This window comes from Durio zibethinus, chromosome 24 (assembly GCF_047325235.1).
Source record: "Durio zibethinus cultivar Kanyao isolate XHJ-2024 chromosome 24, ASM4732523v1, whole genome shotgun sequence".
In the NCBI taxonomy this organism is placed as follows: Eukaryota; Viridiplantae; Streptophyta; class Magnoliopsida; order Malvales; family Malvaceae; genus Durio; species Durio zibethinus.
This window is the reverse complement of record NC_143185.1, coordinates 969,536-990,758: the sequence shown is the minus strand read 5'-3', so window position 1 is coordinate 990,758 and position 21,223 is coordinate 969,536. Positions and strand designations below refer to the sequence as shown.

General features: G+C 32.7%; 3 protein-coding genes across 3 annotated transcripts; 1 reads left to right on the top strand and 2 right to left on the bottom strand.

Moving 5' to 3' along the window:
- Positions 1 to 651: 651 nt before the first annotated feature.
- LOC111315888 (protein NUCLEAR FUSION DEFECTIVE 4-like) lies at positions 652 to 3,899 on the bottom strand. The gene is made up of 3 exons (XM_022917905.2): positions 3,140 to 3,899; positions 1,576 to 2,513; positions 652 to 1,468 (listed from the first exon to the last, which is right to left on the bottom strand). Exons 1-3 carry the CDS (start codon positions 3,473 to 3,475, stop codon positions 961 to 963), a joined length of 1,782 nt encoding a protein of 593 aa, XP_022773640.2. The 5' UTR covers positions 3,476 to 3,899; the 3' UTR covers positions 652 to 960.
- A 3,924-nt stretch (positions 3,900 to 7,823) lies between these two features.
- On the top strand, positions 7,824 to 12,368 carry LOC111316546 (uncharacterized). Its single transcript, XM_022918517.2, has 2 exons — positions 7,824 to 8,351; positions 11,852 to 12,368. Exons 1-2 carry the CDS (start codon positions 8,151 to 8,153, stop codon positions 12,077 to 12,079), a joined length of 429 nt encoding a protein of 142 aa, XP_022774252.1. The 5' UTR covers positions 7,824 to 8,150; the 3' UTR covers positions 12,080 to 12,368.
- A 320-nt stretch (positions 12,369 to 12,688) lies between these two features.
- On the bottom strand, positions 12,689 to 14,455 carry LOC111316545 (uncharacterized). The gene has a single exon (XM_089753575.1). It carries the CDS (start codon positions 13,043 to 13,045, stop codon positions 12,833 to 12,835), a length of 213 nt encoding a protein of 70 aa, XP_089609701.1. The 5' UTR covers positions 13,046 to 14,455; the 3' UTR covers positions 12,689 to 12,832.
- Between the last annotated feature and the right edge of the window lie 6,768 nt (positions 14,456 to 21,223).

Below are 21,223 nucleotides of genomic sequence, written 5' to 3'. Positions count from 1 at the left end.
TGTCTTTCCATAACCTTCAATCAAGCAATCTCCAATATTACCAAGAAATTGAAATTGCTAAGTTCCTTCTGTATCAATTTGGTATATAGAATAATGAGGGATTGCCAGCTTTCAATTCTGGAAAAAGGCCACAACTCTTAACATTGGACTTGTTAAAAGACATCATTGCAAAGAAACGTGCAAATTTGTACGTGTCAACCACGTGAAACCAGCATGCATTACACAGTTGTTCCTTCATTTATCGTATCTAGTGTTGCGTGTTTCATACATACCATGTCGAACTGCAGATAAGATTTTAATATCAATAAGGTCAAGAATACAGCATTTGCTGTATTCTATTGCCCATCTTCATCATTAAGCTCTTACTGGTCAAATGAAGCTGAAATTACCGCGGGCTTATTGGTGACTCTCAAAGGAATGGAAAGATTGACCCACACAAACTGATGATAATATATGTCAAGTTGTCTGAAGGCAGATGCTAGGATTTTCCTGTTGATTCAGGAAAAATTTCCACATCTCTGTCCTCATCCGAGAATAACCAACCGGCTTTCAAGTATAAGAATCCATATGCATCCCTTTGATTTAAAGCCACAGTGCTTTTTTACCTATTACCAGGGCAGGCACAATCTCCATAATCAAGAGATGAAAGTGTAATCTAGAATCCAGGTTAACTCTAATGGACAATGTCGAAAAACTTACATCATCAAAATCAAACTGAGTTCAAATAAGAAGTGAGAAAATGTACACCACTTCAACACTCAAAGCAGAATCTTTGACAAATAAAATGTAAATGTGTTTTGGATTTGGAACATGCCCAGCTCCACCAACTTTATGGCAATACCAATTTCATCAATTTAAGGAAAACACCTATAATCTCACTTTTTGCTCATAAACATCACCATAAAATGGATGAATTATTCATGAAAGACGCTCCTAGATCTCTAGTTCTCATCCTTGAAATCAAGTGTGAGATTTTCCATAAAGGTGGGCATAAACAGTCCTAGTACGGCGCACAAGCATCATGCTTAAAACAGCTGCAATGACGCAAAATCCTGACATAATCATGGAAGTCAGAAAGAAGCATGTAGAACCTTTGCACTTAAGCGGTTCATCCTGGCCAAACATCCCTGAGAAAATTGAGCCTGAAATCTGTGGCTGGATATGATGTTGATGAGCTTGTTTCTCTGCTTCACGGTCATAAATACTGCTAGCAATTACACCTGAGAAGATAAGTGAACCTGCAGGATTTGCCAGCGTAAGGAAATTGTATAGAGCCCCAAACTTTTTCAAGCCAAACAACTCGGAGGTGGCAGCTGGCACAATTGCCCAGTGGGCACCATAGCCAAGCCCTATCAACAAAGTTCCAATATAAATTGCTCCAGGCCATCCCACGGCAAAGAAGACATGGCCAACAGCCATAACAAGCTGGGCCACAGCAATGGCTACATGCCTAGGATAAACATGATCCCTATACAGTGATGTCACAGAAAAAAGGTAAGAAAAATGAATCAACACCACTATTAAAGTAAAGTCTGGTGCTATCAGCATCCAGGTGCAAATTATATCAGTCTGTACCTCACAATAATCTCAGAGAAGTAACCCCCACCAACACGACCAAGAAAGTTCCAAATGCTAAACATGGATACAAATATATGAGTATTATCATACCCTAGAGACTGGCTCATCTGACCAAGGTTATCTATCACTGTCAACCCTGATCCTGAACCTAATAGAAGAGAGAAAAAGATAAGCCAAAAGTCTGCCGTGATCAAAGCCTGCATCAAGGTAAAGTCCTCTCCCCTATGAGGACCTCTCCTTCTCTTCACCCTTACTGCTCCTTTAGCAGCTGCATGGCACAGTTTCGCTTGCAACTGAGCAATTCGTTTTCGCCTTTCTGATGCTGGAAGCAGGTCTACTTCCTTAGGTTTCTCATCTTCAACCTCACTCAATATTACTTCATGTTCTTGAGCGTCCAGTTCAGATTTTCCCGCTTCATGTTGCTCAGGCTTTGATACAAGGGCCTCTTCTGCTGGATCTCTAGGCTTTTCGCAGAAACTCAATACAATGGGAATAACTATTGGAATGACAAGCAGGAAAAGCAAAATCACAGTAAAAATTGTAATTAAAGTGTGGCTCACACTAACAAGATCTTCCAGAAGCATGACTCCCATCAAGTAAGCAGCCAATAGGAGGCACACACTATAAATAAATGTAGAACTTAAACCATCAGATGGACGCACTTGTCTGTGACCTCCAACAGGTCTGATAATGAACATTAGAGCAATAACTACCATTGCTGGTCCAACTGCAACCATGAATATTAAAGACGCTTGATCTGGGAAATTAATCATTGTGTATATCTGAGTAAAAATTGCACCGGTCAAACCAGCAAAGCCCTTGAGTATTCCTACCACTGGACCCCTACTTTTGGGAAAGTTTTGCACACAAGAAACCAGAGCAGCTGTGTTGAAGTAGGTTTCACCATTGTTTCCCACGAATATTAAGACGCACATCTGCATACTGAGACGGGTTAACAATCTAACCGATACGAGATGCTATGTAATACTAACATTTTGTGAAGATAGAAAAAATTTTGGACTGATTTGAAATGATAACGGATGGAATAAATCAATCTCCTTTATTTACCACCTCAAATCCTGATAAAAGAAAATAGATTGATATTCCATCTAACAAAATTTCTCCTCTTATTCAGGATCAGATCATCTCCAGTCCTTCCTTCAAAAGAACATGGCAGTCTTCAACTTTTACCATAAATTATGCTTCTTGCTTTGACATACTATTTTAATCATAATTTTCAAAAAGATTATCCTCTAATACTGTTTAATACTCCAATCATATAAAAATTCAATAATGAAAATCTTAAATTCTGACTCAACAAACAAGCCTAAATGAATCAAAATGCTCAAAAAGAAGAAGCAGAGGATCACATCATTTCCAAGGAAACAGAAGGGAACAAAGAACTGGAAAAGACTTGCAAATTGATAGAATTAAATCAAGCAATATAACAGTATTGGCTTCCAACCAAGAACAATCAACAGAAAAATAAAAATTTTCAGATTTCAGCTATCTCATTCATAAAAATAGTAATAATAAAAAAAACTTCTAAACTGATACTCACGGCCCACAAAGGCAAAACTGGAGCTCTCCCAGTAACAATCAACCAAACCCAACCATAACCAATAAGATTCTGCAAAGCACCAACGAGCAAAGCACCCCATAAAGGCAATATCTCAGTCAAGCTCCCAGCTAAGAACCCAACGCTATCTCCAAGATCTTTAGCCACACCCAACCTGGAAAGCTGCCTTTGATTATAATTCAAAGAACTCTTTATCACAGGTGATATGCTACCAAATATATAACCAACCCCAGCACAAGATTGTATCCACATTGCAGCCACAAAAACTAGCCATCTATTTTTCACAAAAGCCTGAAGCTTTTCTTTCGATCTGCCCATTATGCAATTCTTCGGAAACACCAAAAACGAAGAGAGTATTCTTGACTGTGAGCTTTTGGCTTCTGTTCTTCAATCCAATCTTTAAAATATGTGTTTTTAGCCAAAAGATCAAAAAACATATCTTTTTTAAAGGCGAAAACTTTGTGGGTTAAACAATTTATATGCAAAAAACAAAGAGAAAGGTCGAGGATAATGATGTGGATGTGGTGTTCTATTGGGCCACCGGTCATGGAGGTATATATTTAACTTCGGCCGGCGGCTGGTGCTGGCTTTTGCTTTATTTTTTTCTTTAATCCCGTGAATTTCGGAATCTTGTTCTAGATATTTACAGGACAAGCCACTGTGGTGAAGTCCAACATGAAAATAATTGATATTGATTTGATGCCTCATTGTTACCATAACATCTTTTCGGAGACAACCGCAAACGTTAGGAACTGTTTTTTTTTTTTTCCTTTTATTGGCAGTTAGTATTCGGTTTTCCTGTTCTTCTGAGGTTTTGGGTGTTTGACACGTGGCATATTTGGAAAATTTGAAGGTTGAGGTCAGCTCCTACGTAACTGCTTTTCTCTTTCTCCTTAAAAATTCAATGTCAGAAGCATTAAAAAAAAAACCACAAAACTTAACGGATGCAACAGTAAACAATCACAATAATAGCATCTTTTTTTAAGTTTTCTCTTGTCATTATCTTTTACTAATGCTTTGATGGCCATCACTGTTTTATTATCAGATTCTTATTTTATTTCACCGTTCATTCAAATAAAATATTTATATAGAAAATTACTGACTGCTGCATTTGTAGCTATAAATCATCTATAATTGACCTGCAAATCAAACTTTCATTCAGTAAAGAGTTTTTTTTTATGAAATAGAAAGTGAATCCTTTTTGTCATATGGACACAAATTCAAGACAGTTGACATATGAAAATTGCTGTCTTTTTATGAGAAAAAGATGTATTTTTTCTGTTAGTTAATTTTAAACCTTGGAATCCTGTTTTCATTTACTAGAAGAACATACGAAGAAAGTATTACATCAGCTAAGTAAATTTTTTATATCCGAAATTGTCAAAGTTATTTTGATTCTCCAAAGAGAGCGTTTATAAAATTTTCCATTCAAATCCCTTTTTTGATTTATTATCAACTTTGTGATATATTGATAAATGATATATTAATAGAACGTCAAACTATTAATTTTAATAATTAAACTATCTTAAGAATAATAGATTTCCCTAAATAAGGTAAAAAAAAAAAAAAAACCAAGAGTATCTCTTACAAAAATTCACTACATAATCAAGTGGGGATTGAATTTTGCAAGCCAAAGAGAAAACAATGGATTGGGGGAGAGATAAATAAACTTTGATTTGAACACTACACAAAATGATTGAATTATTAAATTTACTTGTCTTTTGTATCAACATTATATTATATATGCTATTACATCCTTTTCACTATAACTTCTACAAATCTATGAATATCCATATTCTTTAATCAGCAAGACAGGAAATTCACTGAACCTTATCCTTTCTTTCATATTTTAATTGCTTGTGTTCAATCAAAGTTCCCTGACACCAACTAACTTGGATTGGAGTTGTTTAATTTTAACAATCTATGAATGGCGAATTTGTAAAACCATAGCTAGGACTCATGCATGAAAAAGAGATATATATTTACTTAAACCAATTGGTTTTAAATTAATGATGTGTTCTATCACGAAACCCTAAAAAAAATGAAATGGTTTAAGTGTCCCTGTGAGCCGTCAGCAGTAAAACATCAAAGGTGACGTCTGGGAGTCTAAGTAAGTGGGCCCCAATCCTTGCAAAGGGCGGACTTTTTACATCGATAAGCTTGAGTGCATGAAACATTAATCTCCCGGCAAAACATTTTGAGAATTTATTATAATATATAAATAATATAAATATAAATTTATAAAATATATTTTATGAGATAAAATTATAAAATTTTAGTATTAAAATAATTATTATATTATAAATTAAGTATAAATTTTCATAAATAATAATAAAATAATTATTAATTGGATAAGAGTTAAATATTATATGATATGACTTATTTTTAAAATCTTAATATTTATTTAATATTTAATGTAATTCAATAAATTTATGTATTTTGTATTGAGTTTAATAAGAATATCAAGTTTTAACAAAAAAAATATGACATTGTCATTTCATATTGAAAAATTTTAAAAATTTATTATAATATCAATAAATTTATGTATTTTGTATTGAGCTTAATAAAAATATGAAGTTTTAACAAAAAAAGATATGTTATATTGTAATTTCATATTGAAAAATTTTGAAAATCTATTATAATATCAATAAATTTATGTATTTTGTATGAGCTTAATAAGAATATCAAGTTTTAACAAAAAAAAATATGTTACATTGTATTTTTATATTAAAAAATTTTAAAAATTTATTATAATATATAAATAAAAATTTAAATTTAAATTTATAAAATATCTTTGATGAGTTAAAATTATAATATTCGAATTAAAGCATATAATACCTAAGTTGAATGGATCTCAAATCTTATGGCTTATAAGTGACTCGACACTCTGGTCTCAATCACTGGATTAAAAAACAATATTATGCAAACCCCATCACCTACCTTGTCCTCTTCTGGCCCATTGGTTCACGGGGAGTAGGAAAGAGGCTGCTTTCATTGCCCTTGTTTAATCTCAGTTATGTCAAAGGATGAAATATCATGTTCAAGCTACTCTCTTATGTCTCTCCCTTCAGTTTCCACTGTTGGGTGGAAATTAGACAATAAAGATTTTAAATGTTCTACAATAAAAAGTGAAACCCCCAATCAGAGGATAAGATCTCATGTTTAGTTCCATCCAGAGAAAGAGATTTAGAGTTTGGTTCACTATTAAAACGACAGCCATTAAATCTATAAACAACAGGTAGGAAGGCCCATTGATTGAGAAAAATAAGATTGGCAAGGATGGCAACACCCACCCACATGCAAATTCAACTTCAAAGTCCTTTTCCAGCCACAAATAACAAAGGAAAATAACAGGTAAATTGTAAGATCGTAGCAACCTAAAATATTGAAAGTTTGTTCGAGAGAAGATAGTAAAAGATAACCTGCCAGATGGTTTACGCAAACACAGAGTTTCTATGAAGTCCTAATCAGAAAACCCTATTCCGGGAAATCATAAGTACTGTGTAGGTCCTCCTCGGACACCCAACTACAGAAAATCACAGCTCAAAACAAGACTTGGTTTCAATCAAAACACCCGTTTACAGTGCCTGAAAGACAGTGACAAAGGTTGTGTCTGGATGTCCCAGGTAAGTGGCCTCACGCTTCAAGCAGGCATTCTACATCCAGAAGTTTGATTGCGTTAGTATAATTTATATAGGTTTCCGTACTAACTCGAATCGACTGATTTTAGGTTAATGACACGTCTTGTAAATATATATATATATATGTTCTTTATTATTATTTTTCAAAAATTTTTTTTGACTGAAACAGATGTTAAAGATAAAAAATTGCAAACAACCGCTAATATCCACGATTGTCGATATGTCCGAGTGGTTAATAGGGTTGGCATCGGGTCGGGTTCGGGGCGGGTTTTGCTTGCCCCGAACCCGACCCGACATAATGCTTAAAAAACCCGAACCCGACCCTACCCGAAAATTTTTTTGTTTTTTCATACCCGAACCCGACCCGACCCGACCTTATATAACCCGTACCCGTACCCGACCCGAACCGAAATTAATAAAATATTATTTTTTTAAATATAAAATATTAATTTTTAAATATAAAATATTTAAAAATATCATTATATAAATATATATAATTAAAAAATTAAAAAATTAATTAAAAAAATTATTTATATATATATCGGGTCGGGTAGGGTCGGGTTTGCCTAAAACCCGACCCCGACCCGACCCCGACTTTGTCTTCATCCTACCCGACCCGACCCCGACCCGACCCCCGATTTTCAAAAGAAAAAACCGACCCTAAAAAATCGGGTCGGACCGGAACCCGTCGGGTCCGGATTTTTTTGCCTTCCCTAGTGGTTAAGGAGGCAGACTTGAAATCTGTTGGGCTTCGCCCGCGCAGGTTCGAACCCTGCTGTCGACGTTTCAACTTTTCGTTTTGTGGATCATAAGCCCGTCTTTTATCTGAATGAGCCCATTCTTTCATGGACCAGAGTTTAGCTCAGCCTCAGCCCCTCACCCAATACATTAGTGGGCTATTTCAAGGTTTGGTTTTCTGGGTCAAAAGCCAATACTTTTAGCCGAAGCGAGCCCTTTTGTTTAATGGACAAGTACCTTCTTGCGACAAAACTGAAAACTGTAAGATTCTCACTCGTATGGATAAAGTTTCCCGTTGGGATTGGTTATTGGGGCACATCAAATTTGATCAGAAAGGACAACCAATGCACAATTTGTCCTACCTCATTGAGTGTTATAGCGAAGTTTCCTTTCGAAAAAAGTGCATGTAATAATCGTCAGTGGAGAAAAATGTGAATCCGAATAGCTTGATTCGCTAATCTTCAATTTTCCTAGTCATCGAACCCTTTGTCTCTTCTGCCTAAAGCAACACCCCATCTTTTTCGTTTTATCATTTCCATCTCCTCTCCGTATATTCATTATAGATCAGATTACAACCAAGTGATTAGGGAACGAAAAAGAAGGGGAGAGGAAAGATGACTGATTGGGGGCCTGTTTTCGTGGCAGTGGTGCTTTTCATACTGCTAACACCGGGGCTGCTGATTCAGATTCCAGGAAAATCCCGCTGCATAGAGTTTGGCAACTTTCAGACCAGTGGGCTATCCATCCTGGTGCATTCCATAATTTACTTTGCACTTATCTGTATCTTCCTCTTAGCTGTGGGTGTGCACATGTATGTTGGCTCATAGATGACAAAAACAAAGCACCCATCTATTTTAGATTTATGGTTTTGTATGTAATTCAGTTTCTGTCATTTTCGTCGCGTCTTTTTTGAACCAAAGTTACTACATATATATTTTTGTTTTTCATTTGATTTTGTACTTCAGATTAATCATGCAAAATTGATAATAAATGTTTGATTCTGGTTTGTGGATCTACTACTTCTGTCTTACTAATGTTTACCTGATCCAAACTTCTTTATTAAGGTTTCTTCTGGTTTGCTTTTTTTAGCTTTATTTAATCCTATGGCTACCAAACTAACATACGGCTAACTTATTAACTGGATGAACATTCAAGAATCATCTGGCTAATGGCTTGAGAGGTGGGGCAGGAGCGTTTGAATTTCTTTTTCTTTTCTCCTTTATATTCAGCTGATTTGACATAAGAGAGGACAACGAAAGCGGTGGGTTTATATAGCTTTCTTTCCTTGTTGACATGATTTTTTCTGGGCCACACCTTGTTCACATGATTATTTTGCTCAAAACAGGACATTTCCCTCTAATTACTAAGATTCTTTAAGATTAAACAAACATTTCCTAAAGTGAGCTTAATCGTTTGTCATTAAGCACATATTGGACTGGACAGATTTCTAGGCTATCCAATTTGCATAAACTTGTTAGTGTATGATTCATTTATGGTGGAAGCTAACAAATAATGATATTTGGCCTTCAGGTGGATAATCAATTATGTTCATAAAATCAATGGATTGATTCTTCCCAGGGATTTGCAGTTTCAGGACTAACAATGGTGACAGAAATGCAAACAGCGGTACATCTATGAGGGGAGCAACTCAATCATTCATTCTATAGGCCTTCAAAAAATGTTAACCTTCTGTATTCGCAGCTCCTTGAGACTCAAACCTCCTCTAGAGTCGATAGAAAAACGGAAAAATCAAACAAGCAGTAAAAAAAAAAAAAAAGGCTTTGGATGCTTTTATTGTGGTGTTCAAGTCAATTATGTAACGAATAGGAATCCCATAAAGCTAAAAAAAAGAACTCGCAGGTATCCCACTTTCTACTTTTGATCTTTTATTTCTCTTGCTTTTGTTGGATAAGGCAAGGCATAATCTTCTGCTGATGTCAATCCCACTACAATCAGTTGCAGTACCATGTATCAGCTACCCGTTGGTGCTTGATGCTTCATCACCACACATTTAAGGACTAGATTTTGATAATATTACAAGCTTTTATAAAAGATGATAGAGCCAGGATTAGCCAATCAATCAAAGAAATGGCCTGAGAGGCAGAGGGTGCATCATCTGGCATGATTTTAAAACTACTTTTTCATTGCTTCTTTTTATCTTCTTCCTTTTCGTGCCATTATTAAAATTTGAGACAACTAATGGCTTTGGCAAGAAACTACCTACTCTGTTACTCCCTTATGATATTTCAAAAACATTGAAATTAAAAATCTTCTGAAAATTAGTAATCTCCAACATGTTTTATTTATGTTATGGGGCTCCTATATTTCAAAAGGTTCTCATTCTGGTCACTATCTTCAGAATGGTCAAATTCAGTAGAATGAAACGGTTGCAAGTATCATTAAAATAACAAAAACAAAAACAATTTAATTACAATGTTTCATCTTTCTAAAGAAACAAAATTCCAAGTGCAATTGACAAGTACATATAGATCTGATTTTAGGAGATAGTTAACAGTAATTACACATGGTCCATTGTCGTTTTAAATTCATCCTTGAAAGTGGGCTATAGTTTAACAGTTCTTATAGAACTATTCCTTATTAATTTGGACAGTGATGGTAATAAAACCAATATCGAAGGGCATATGCTGAGTACATGCAAGCTTTTATTACCCCTAATCCTAAACTGCCTCTAACTAATGAAATTTTGACACTTAATCTAATGGCTAGAATTCGATTCACATGGAGGAAGGAGCAAGTGTTACAAACCAAAATCAAAGTCTTGAATCTCACATCAAACATAAAACAAGGATCATTAAGGTATAAAAAAGTTTACATCACTTTTTTTTTACGAGTCATCTTTTGTAAGATAAAATAATTAAGTCAGGGGGGTCAGAGTGGACAGTACTTCATAAAGGTATGAACTGTGATAGGTAAACTGATCTAAGATGCTGGATGAGTGGATGTCCGGATCCTGGATTAGCTGGATGAGTGGATGCTCAGGTCTTAGAGTTGCATGGATCAGAGCTTAAGTCTCGACACGTGATAAGTGGTATCAGAACCAACTCTATACCGTTCGTCGATCAAGAGAGAAAGATCATTTCTACCAATACTGACAAGATTATTTTATCGGGTAATGGGGATACTGTAAGCATTCCATTAGTTATGTATCAACGTTCTAACAAAAATACTTGTATGCATCAAATTGCTCAGGTTCAAAGGGGTAAATGCATTAAAAAGGGGATAGATTTTAACGGATGGTACGGCTACGATTGGTGGCGAACTCGCTTTGGGCAAAAACGTATTAGTAGCTTATATGCCATGGGAAGGTTACAATTTTGAAGATGCGGTACTCATTACCGAGTGTCTAGTATATGAAGATATTTATACTTCTTTTTCATGAGACGGGAAATGAAAACTATTAACCCCACACGAAGTTTGTGAATAAGTGATTGTTTGATAATGAGCAAGAAATATCCGCCCTTATGCTAAAGAGGATGTATTGAACTCATAATTCATTAGATACTTTTTATGAATGTCAACTAAGTATCGTAAGTAAATTAGTCTCGGTTGTTCAATCATTTGATAACCAGAGTGATTCTTTGATAAAAGATCACTATGACGAGGGCGCCATTGAGGTTGGGTGGAAAAAAATATGACGGACATAAAGAAGAGTCCTGAATCTCACATCGAAAGAATTGTATTAACTTTTATCTTCGTTCTCAAACCTGTATTGATAGTTTCATTTTAAGTGGTAGTGATAATTACAATGATAATTATATTTATAATTGCATTTGTGATTACATTTGTGTTGAAGGTGGAGATAATAGTGAAGGCAATGGTTTAACTCTAAAAGAAAGTTGTGCAAATGGTAATGATTTAGAAAGGCCTCTGAATCTCACATCGAATATAAAAAGAGAGACAAAATCACGAGATCAGGGGATCAGAGCGTACAATACCTCATAAGGATGTAAACCGTAACAGATAGACTGATCTGAGACATCAAATGAGTGACTGATCTGAGACGTCAAATGAGTGACTGATCTGAGACGTCAAATGAGTGGATGTCTGGATTTTAGAACCGCACAAATCGAAGCTTAAGTCTCGACACATGATACAAGTAGTAAGCACCTATCTCAGACAAAGCCAGGCCCCAAAGGCATAGCTGACAAATGGTTCCACTAATCGTCTCTTTGAACCTTAAGTCCCCTTAATCCATCCAGAAGCAATCTAGTAATTTTACTTTCCTCCACTGGGAAAAAATAGAGGAACTTTTATAACTGATTCCTGAAGCTCTTCAGTTCTAGTTTAGTTTTAGTCAAGGAACTTTCTTTTAATGGCAGACTGGGCTCCTGTAGTTATCGGGGTCGTGCTATTTGTGTTGCTATCACCAGGACTTTTGTTTTCATTTCCAGGAAACAGCAAGCAGCTGGAGTTTGGGAGCATGAAGACTAATGGCAAGGCCATTACTATCCACACTCTTCTTTTCTTTGCCATCTATGCTGTTTTGATCCTAGCTGCCCACCTCCATATCTACACTGGCTGAGAGCTTGGTGGCATCTCCCTGCCGGTGAGAGTTGTGTTGTCGGTCTTTATATTCAAGATCTGTGCTGGGTTTTACTTGGTTAATCTTTGTATTAGCTTGTTTCAGTTTTGAACCAATGAAATTTGTGGCACAGATATTTATTTGCTAATTTTTTTTTTTCAGTAGGAAATATTTCTCTTTTCCTCTCTTTCAAGAGAAGGGCTTTAAGATCGGAACATAATTATCTTTGTCCAATTTCTAAACCTTGATCATCTGAATTAATTAAACGCAGGCGATTTGTCATTTGAAATTTGTCACTGTTGCTACTGCCTTTGAAACTTTTGCTGGGTGCTTTATCATGTTATGCTTAGCTATTTAGGCTTGGATCCTGGAATATAGATCTGTTCTATTATTTGGAAAACTATCAGCAACTATAAGAAGAAACATGGGGGCCGTAAGGCAAGGGGGTCTGACTTCTGACTCTATTCTTTTTTTTCCATGGTCTTTGCCGACACTGTCAAAGGCAATCTAAAGGGCACTCGCCCCTTTTTTTGTCTGGTAATTTGCAAATAAATAATGTTGAGCTTTCATTTGGCTAGAATCCGTAAAGAATCTCATAGGAATAGAATATAATAGGAAAAGTTCCCAAGACATAATGGACATTAGATTGACAACAAGAAAGAAGGTAGAACATGAGCTCCATCTAAGGAAAACAAATTAAAGAGACAAAGGGAAAAAAAAAAAAAAGAGCTACCCTTTTCTTGAGAGTTTGGATTATTTAACATGTATGTGAACCCCAATTGCGATGATCAAGATAGTAATTATGCAGAAGTAAATTACGGCATGAACCAGGATGGCTATCCCACTTGTGCACATGTTACCAAACTCTATCACTCTAATCCTTGATGGCAACTGGAACAGTAACCCTGGCGACAAAAGGATGAACAAACCCACCGCAATAATGACCGGTCCCCAATCTGCACTCATTTCACTATTTCTTTCTCTAATTCACTCTCGAAGAGACGATTTTGAATGTTTGAGAACTTCTCTTCCAATACAAATCGGAAAAAGAGGCGTATGTAGGGGCTGGGAATGGAACTAGTTTTCTTGCTGGCCAAGGAGAGAAATGATGCAAAACTTAGTGAGAAAGAGATTGAGTTTAAAGGGGAGGTAAGGTACGTAAATGTCAGTGGGTTTGCTTTACGGAGAACGAAACAAACTCCTTTTCTTCCATAAGCTTCTAATAAATGTTTCATTTCAAGGCTTCTTTTAGCTTGCTTTATTGATTTATTAAAGATGTAATAAATGAAAGAAATGGAAAAGTAGATGCATGTGTAAAGTAGGCACTTTGCTTGGAAATCTTAATGCTTGTGACTTTGATGTAATATCCAAACTTGTGTAGGATGTACAGGCTATTTGACTAAGTGTATTAAGACATTTCAAAAGCTGAGAAAACTGATACAGAGAGAAGTGTTGGGAAAGGAGAACTTTTAAGGTCATTTGCCAGGGTCATCATTCTTGAGTGTCATTTATTTATCTGTTAATTATTTTGCTTCTACATGCAACTGAAATTGAATGATTCTGACACATGATTCTATTTAAAGAAACACAGCTAGAGACTGAATTAGTTGGAGTTGTTGCGTCTATAGTCACGAATGAATAACCAGAGATACAGATGTTAAACATACTAGCATCTGGTGATTGACAACTACTCTGGTGTTGATTGAGGATCTTGCCGTAGATGATATACTTATTAGCACCGAATCACCAATTATTGAGAAGTACGTTACAGCTGAGTTTAGCACAAGATGAGAGGTTGCTCGGCTCACGGAGGGAACACTGGTAGGCAGAATTGGTAGAGAAAATAACAGTAGAGGTAAGGCCTCATTGACCCCATTAACCTGTCGTGGTTTTGGAAACTAACACCAGATAAACCGATTGTGAGAGATGGTGGTCCTCCTATAGAGGCAGATGAGATGCAGCTCTGAATGGGGGGACAGTAAGGTACTGTTAAAGCCAATCTCGCATAGAGTTTCCTTCAGAAAATACAAGTTCATTTTGTCGAAGGCCTTCTTTAGATCAATTTTCCTGCCTTTTGCCCTTTCTTCTCTCGAGGGAATGGCATCATCTCTTGGCTAATGGTGATATCGTCAACAATGTGTCTTCCTGGCACGAAGCTGCTCTGTGTTGGAGACGTGGTAGTTAGGAGTATCTTCTTGATTCTTTCGACCAAGATTTTGGTAATTACTTTGTAAATATCATTATGGGTAGCTAGTTGGAAATTTTTGGGGGAAGAGTAACGAAGGTTTTATTAATGCCTCGAGGGATTTTTCCTTCTGAAAAAGGCCACTTTAACCGTATCGGTAACATCTTTGCCTACTATTTCCCATTTTTTTCCTGGTGCCTTGTGTGAATGGATGCTGTAGGCAACTCTTCAATATCCTCTCTACCGATTCCTTTTACTCTGATATTATTGATCAATTGCGGTTATATATCACAATGGATGTTTAAAAAAAAAGTGCCACTGTGTGGAAGTTAAATGTCTTTGTCATTGAATCCATTTAGCTTAGGAGGTATAAATAATACATTAATACTCACAAATTATTTGGGTTTGACTATAATAAAACTCGACTCGGTTATTATCAAATCGAGTTCAAGCTTGAGAAGCTCAATTTATCAATCTATTAGAAATTTTTAAAATAAAATATAAAAAATAATCCCACATTGGAAAAAAAAAAAAAACAGAGAGTTAAGTCTATTCAAAACAAACAAATAAGTTTGTTCAAAATGAACAGTTTCAACTGTTCAAAATGAACAATTTCAATTGTTCAAAAATAGATAGTTATTGTCTATAAAAAATAGACAGTCATGTTTATAGGAAAAGACATTTATCTGTTTATAAAATGTTCCTATGGTTTTTTGAAAACACACAAAAACAATTCTTGAAACTCTTCCTCTTTCTTCAAACTCTAGATTTCTTTTATAAAAGTTTTGCTGTAAAAAACATTTATAGATGTTCAATGATCTTGTGATATGCAGGTGATTGCTCGGTTGATTAATTTTGTTAGTGCAAAACACAGTCAGTCATTAGACTTCATTATATCATCTAGATTTATTGCCTACAATCTTTTTACACATTTATTGGGTAAATAATATGGTGAGGACAAATAAAACCTTAAAGGAAAGTGTAATCATTACACGCCTTAGAGTATTTCCTCAAAATTTCATATTTATTAAAAATAGCAATTCTAGATTTTCAATGTTTGCTCAAACAATATTAAGGTTTTATTCGGTTTAACAATGGCTATTGAAGTAGCGCTTAGAGAATTGGCTTCTAGTTTTGTCAAATTGGATCATTTTGATGGTGACAATTTTTGAAAATGGTAGAAGAAGATGCATTTTCTGCTTTCAAGTTTGAAAGTTGTATATGTTCTGACAATTCTCAGGCTAGAAGAAAATAAAACAAAAGAATTTGTTGTTGCAACAAGAGAGAGGCAAAAATGAGATAATGCAAACTATATATGTAAAGATTATATTTTGAATGGTCTGTCTTATAGCCTGTTTGATACATACCAAAACGAGACTACTATAAAAGAGTTATGGGATAAATTGGAGATCAGATATATGAACGAGGATGCAATAAGTAAAAAATTTCTTGTTAGTCATTTCAATAATTATCATATGGTTGATGGACGTTTTGTAATTGGACAACTGTGTGCAATTAAATGAATGCTTAATCAGTTTAAACAATATAATATGAGTATGGATGAAACAATTATTGTGTCCTCTATAATAGACAAACTTCTTCCATCATGGAAGGACTTTAAAAGAGAAAATCACTCTTGAGGCTTTGGTTAATCATCTTTGAATTAAAGAGAAATACAAAAAGCAAGAATAGAATTTCGATTCTAGTGATGCCAAAATTCATGTTTTAAAAAAAAGACAGACTAAAAGGCTTAACAAAAAAAGTTCAAGTTCAAGTAGATTGCTAATATGCCTAAATTTAAGAAGAATAAGAAAAGCTCATGTTATTATTGTGGTAAGTCAGGACATTTTAGAAAAGAATGTCGGTTATTATAGAAGAAAAATAATTTTTCAAAAGGGGATACTTCTAAAAAATTTGTTGTCATGATTTTCGAGATCAACATGCTTGAAAATGATGAATCTTGGTGGTTTGATTTTTAAGCAACAAAACATGTGTGTAAGGACAAAAGCATGTTCACAACATTCAAACCAAGTGAATATGACTATGTCCTTTATATGAAAAATTCTTTTACAGCAACAATCAAAGGTAAATGGACTGTTGACCTTGAATTTACTTTTGAAAAAATTCTAACTTTGAATGATGTTTATTATGTACTAAAAGTTAGGAAGAATTTAGTGTTTGAAAGTCTGTTGAACAAGTTTGGTTTTAAACTTGTATTTGAGGTAGATAAATTTATTTTGTCTAAGGGAGAAATTGTTATTGGGAAAGGTTATATGTATGAGGGAATGTTTAAACTCAATATTATCAATAAAAATAAGAATTTTGTTTCTACTTACATGGTTGAGTCTTCATATTTATGATATTATAGATTAGGTTATTTAAATTATTAAAAATTATATGATATGAGTAAGTTTCTGTTAATTCTTGAATTTAGTCAAGACATTAATAAATGTAATACATGCATGTTAACTAAGATTATCGAAAATATTTTTTCTAAGGTAAAAAAAAATACAAAGTTACTTGAGTTAATTCATAATAATGTTTGTGATATACATAACACTCCTACATTATCTGACAAGAAATATTTTGTCACATTTACGGAAGATTATACTAGATATTTTATGTTTATCTATTATATTTCAAAAATGAAGTACTTGATAAGTTTAAAATATATAAATCTAAAGTTGAACTTTAATGTGAATCTTTTATCAAGTGTTTAAGGTCGGATAAGGGGTGGAGAATATTATAATCTAAATAACTTTGAATCCACTAGAATAATCCACAAAGTTATTACTCCTTATACACCATAACAAAATGGTATAGTTAAAAGGAAGAATATGGTCTTAACAGAAATGGTAAATGTAATGCTATCATATTCTGGTCTTGAATAAAGATTTTGGGGTGAAGTTTTATTAACAGCTTGTCATATGCTAAATAGAATTCTTAACAAAAAATAAAAATAAAAAAACAAAAATAACCCTATATGAGCAATAGAAGAAAAGAAAACTAAATCTTAATTATTTAAAGGTTTGACAATGTAAAGCTGTAGTTAAAATTTCAAAACTAAAAAAAAAAAGTTAGGTGAAAGAGGAATATAATGCATATTTATAGAATATACACAAAATAGTAAAACATACAGGTTCATGGTTATTATATTCAATATTGAATTAACAGATGCAATTTTTGATGAAAACAGATTTAAATCTATCTCAAGACAACTATAAGCAATGCATCATACTAGTGGAAAAAAAATTCCAAATCTATTGGAACAAACCAAAATCAGTAATGAATCTTGTAAAAAATATGGACAAGCAAAAAAGTTAGAAAAACTAAAGATTTTTGACCAAATTTCTTTTTGCTTTTTGTGGAAGGGACTGGTGAAAGCATAAACAATAAAATTCTTTATTGTTTTAATGCGGAGTCTAATCTTATTACTTATGAAGAGGTAATAAAGTTTCAAGTTTTTGCTTTTTGGAGAAAAGTAATAAATGATGAAATGGACTCATTAATGGGAAATAAAATTTGGATTTTGGTTGACCTTCCACCAAGTTCTAATCCAATAGGCTATAAATGGATTTTCTTAAAGAAAATGAAGGTGGATGGAACCATAGATAAATTTAAAGCAAGATTGGTAGCCAAGGGCTTTACAAAAAAGCAAGGGATAGATTATTTTGATACTTATACTCTAATAGCTAGAATTGCTACAATTAGGCTTTTAATTTCACTTGTCTCAATTTATAATTTGATTATACATCAAATGGATGTAAAGACAACATTTTTAAATGGTGAAATAGAAAAAGAAATATATATGAAACAATCAAAATGTTTATCATTATAGGTTAAGAGCATAAGATTTGTAAGCTTGTAAAGTCCTTATGTGGATTTAAGCAAGCACCAAAACAATGGCACCAAAAGTTTGATGAAATCATTCATGCTAATAGTTTTAGAATTAATGAGTAAGATAAGTGCATATATAGCAAATTGAAAATGGCAAAGGAGTCATAATTTGCTTATATGTGGATGATATGCTAATATTTAACACTGATTCAGAACAAGTTAAAAAAAAAAAGAAATTTTTGTCAAATAACTTTTCAATGAAAATTATAGGTATAACGGATATTATTCTTAGAATTAGAATAATTCAGAATAATAGTGGCATAACCTAATCACAATCGCATTATATTAAAAAAATACTTAAAAAATTTGATCTTTTATATTGTATTTCAGTATCTACACCCATAGATTCTTAACTAAAGTTAGTATTTAATACTGGTAGAACAATCAATCAATTGCAATATGCAAGAGTAATTGGTTGTCTGATGTATGTAATGACTTATACAAGGCTAGACATAGCATTTGCTATTAGAAAGTTGAGTAAGTACATAAATAATCCAGGTAACTTACATTGGTAAATAATTAAAAGAGTACTTCGACATTTGAAGAAAATAATCAATTATGGATTGTGTAATAATGGATATCCTTCAATTATAGAAGAATATTCTGATTCTAGTTGGATTATTAATATGAAAAATCATGTTTCTATAAGCGGGTGGATCTTTGTACTTAATAGGGGTGCCATTTCTTGGGGTTTCAAGAAACAAACATACATAATGGATTCCACCATGGTAGCCAAGTTTATTGCATTAATCGCAACAGCTAAAGAAGCTGAATGGCTAAGAAATTTATTATATAAAGTATCTTTATGGCCTAAATCAATTTTCTCAATTTCCATCCGATGTGATAGTGAAACAACTCTAATATAGGCATATAGCTAAATATATAATGGAAAATCTGAACATATTGGATTAAAATATAACTATATTTGACAATTAATTTTAGATGGAATGATCACTATAAATTATGTGAGGTCAAGTGAAAACTTGGTGGATTTTTTAACCAAAAGTCTAGCTAGAGAGTTAGTACAAAAGACCTCAATAGAGATGGGGCTTAAGCTTATGAAGTAAAGACACCTATGATGAAAACTCAACTCAACGCTTGGTATAACATCTTGAGTTTAATGAAATAAAGTACATCATTTTGCATGTGACTACTAGCACTATAGTAATGTTTCATGCCATTTCAGGTAAAGTGCTAGGTACTTATAATGGTAAAGGAAAGATGAGTAATATACTTTCAATAGACCTATAACATAAACATGTTAGAGTGTTATAGTTACGAAAACACTCTTGATAGGAGCCTCCTATGCGAGTGTGAAATGTGATTAGTTTTAGGAGCTTAAGAGCTTGGCTCTAACAACATTCATTAGGTGTTAAAATCATTGTGTGAGACAAGTTAGGTTAACTAAATGGAATAGATGGTTCAAAGCATAGTCTATCATATGATTTCAGTTAATTTTAGCTTGTTTTTACTAAGTGAATATTCAAATCAAAAGATACTTTCATTTGTGTAATTGATTTTCAAAGTCATCATAAATCTAAATTATTTTAAAAATGGTTGGGGATTGTTAGAGATTTCAAAATAAAATATGAGAAATAGTCCCACATTGAAAAAAATAAAGATAAATAATTAAGTCTGTTTAAAATAATAGATAAGTTTGTTCAAAATGAATAATTTTAATTGTTCAAAAACAAAATTTTTTTATCTATTTAAAATAGATAGTCATATCTGTAGGAAAGAATATTTATTAGTTTATAAAAGGCTCCTTTGGTTTTTTGAAAACACATAAAAATAATTCTTAAAACTCTTTCTCTTTCTTCAAACTTCATATTTCTTTTATAAAAGTTTTGTTGTAGAAAATTTTTATAAAAGTTCAGTGATATTGTGATATGCTGGTGATTACTCGGTGAACTAATTTTATCAGTGCAAAATGCAATCAGTCACTGAGCTTTATTGTATCTTCAAAATTTATTATCTGCAACTCTTTTGCATAAATACTAAGTAAATAATACAGTGAGAACAAATAAAACTTTAAGAAAAGTTGCACGGTTACACATCTTGGAACCTTTCTTCAAAATTTTAAATTTATCAAAAGTAATAATTCCAAATTTTCAGTGTTTGTTCAAATAGTTAAATTTAAGCATTTTATATTCAAATAGTTAAATTTAAGCATTTTATAGTTGACTTTAATAGCTCGTAAGTTTAATTGAATTTTTATATTTTAATATATTTTAATTATTTTAATTAATAAAATATCTCAAATTCAAATACAAATAATCAAATTTTTATCGAATATATAAATTAAATTTATTTTAACATATGAATCAAACCTAATTAAGCGAGTTAAGTAGCTTAATTTTTATTTCGAATTGAATTCAAATTAAAAAAAATAAAATTTGATTGGGTTCGAATCAAATTTCGAATTTTAAATTTTGAATTGAATTCAAACTCAAATTTAATATTATATTGATTCAAATTTGATCTATTATATTCTCAATCTAGTTCATAAATCTCTACTAATTCCTTTTTAGAATTTATAAAAAAAATAACCTTTGTCTACCGTGAAAAAAAAAAATCGAGACAAAAATACTCTACTTATGTTTTCTGGTAAAATCGAGGAGAAAAGATATGCTGGACAGAATCTTTTAAATCAAATTTGCACTCATCCCTTTTTTTAAGGCAATTTTCTTGAAAAAATTATTAGTACTAATTCTTCAACTCTTAATTAACTGATTTATATTTAATATGCAGTAGTATATGTATTATAAAATTAGACAATAATATTTTATAAAAATAACTTTAAATATATTTTAAGAATAAAAGTATTTATTTTTTTAATTTATATCTGATTTTACTTTATTAATGAGATAAATTAAATAATAAAGCTCATTAATTAACAAATTTTTTATATATTTATTTTAAAATTTTATATTGATTCATTAATAAAATAATATTATTATATTTACATATAAAATTTACTCATTAATATTATATAAAATATAAATTTTTTACTTTTTTTTTATTTTAAAATTTTAAAATTAATTTTTAGAAAATATTATTGT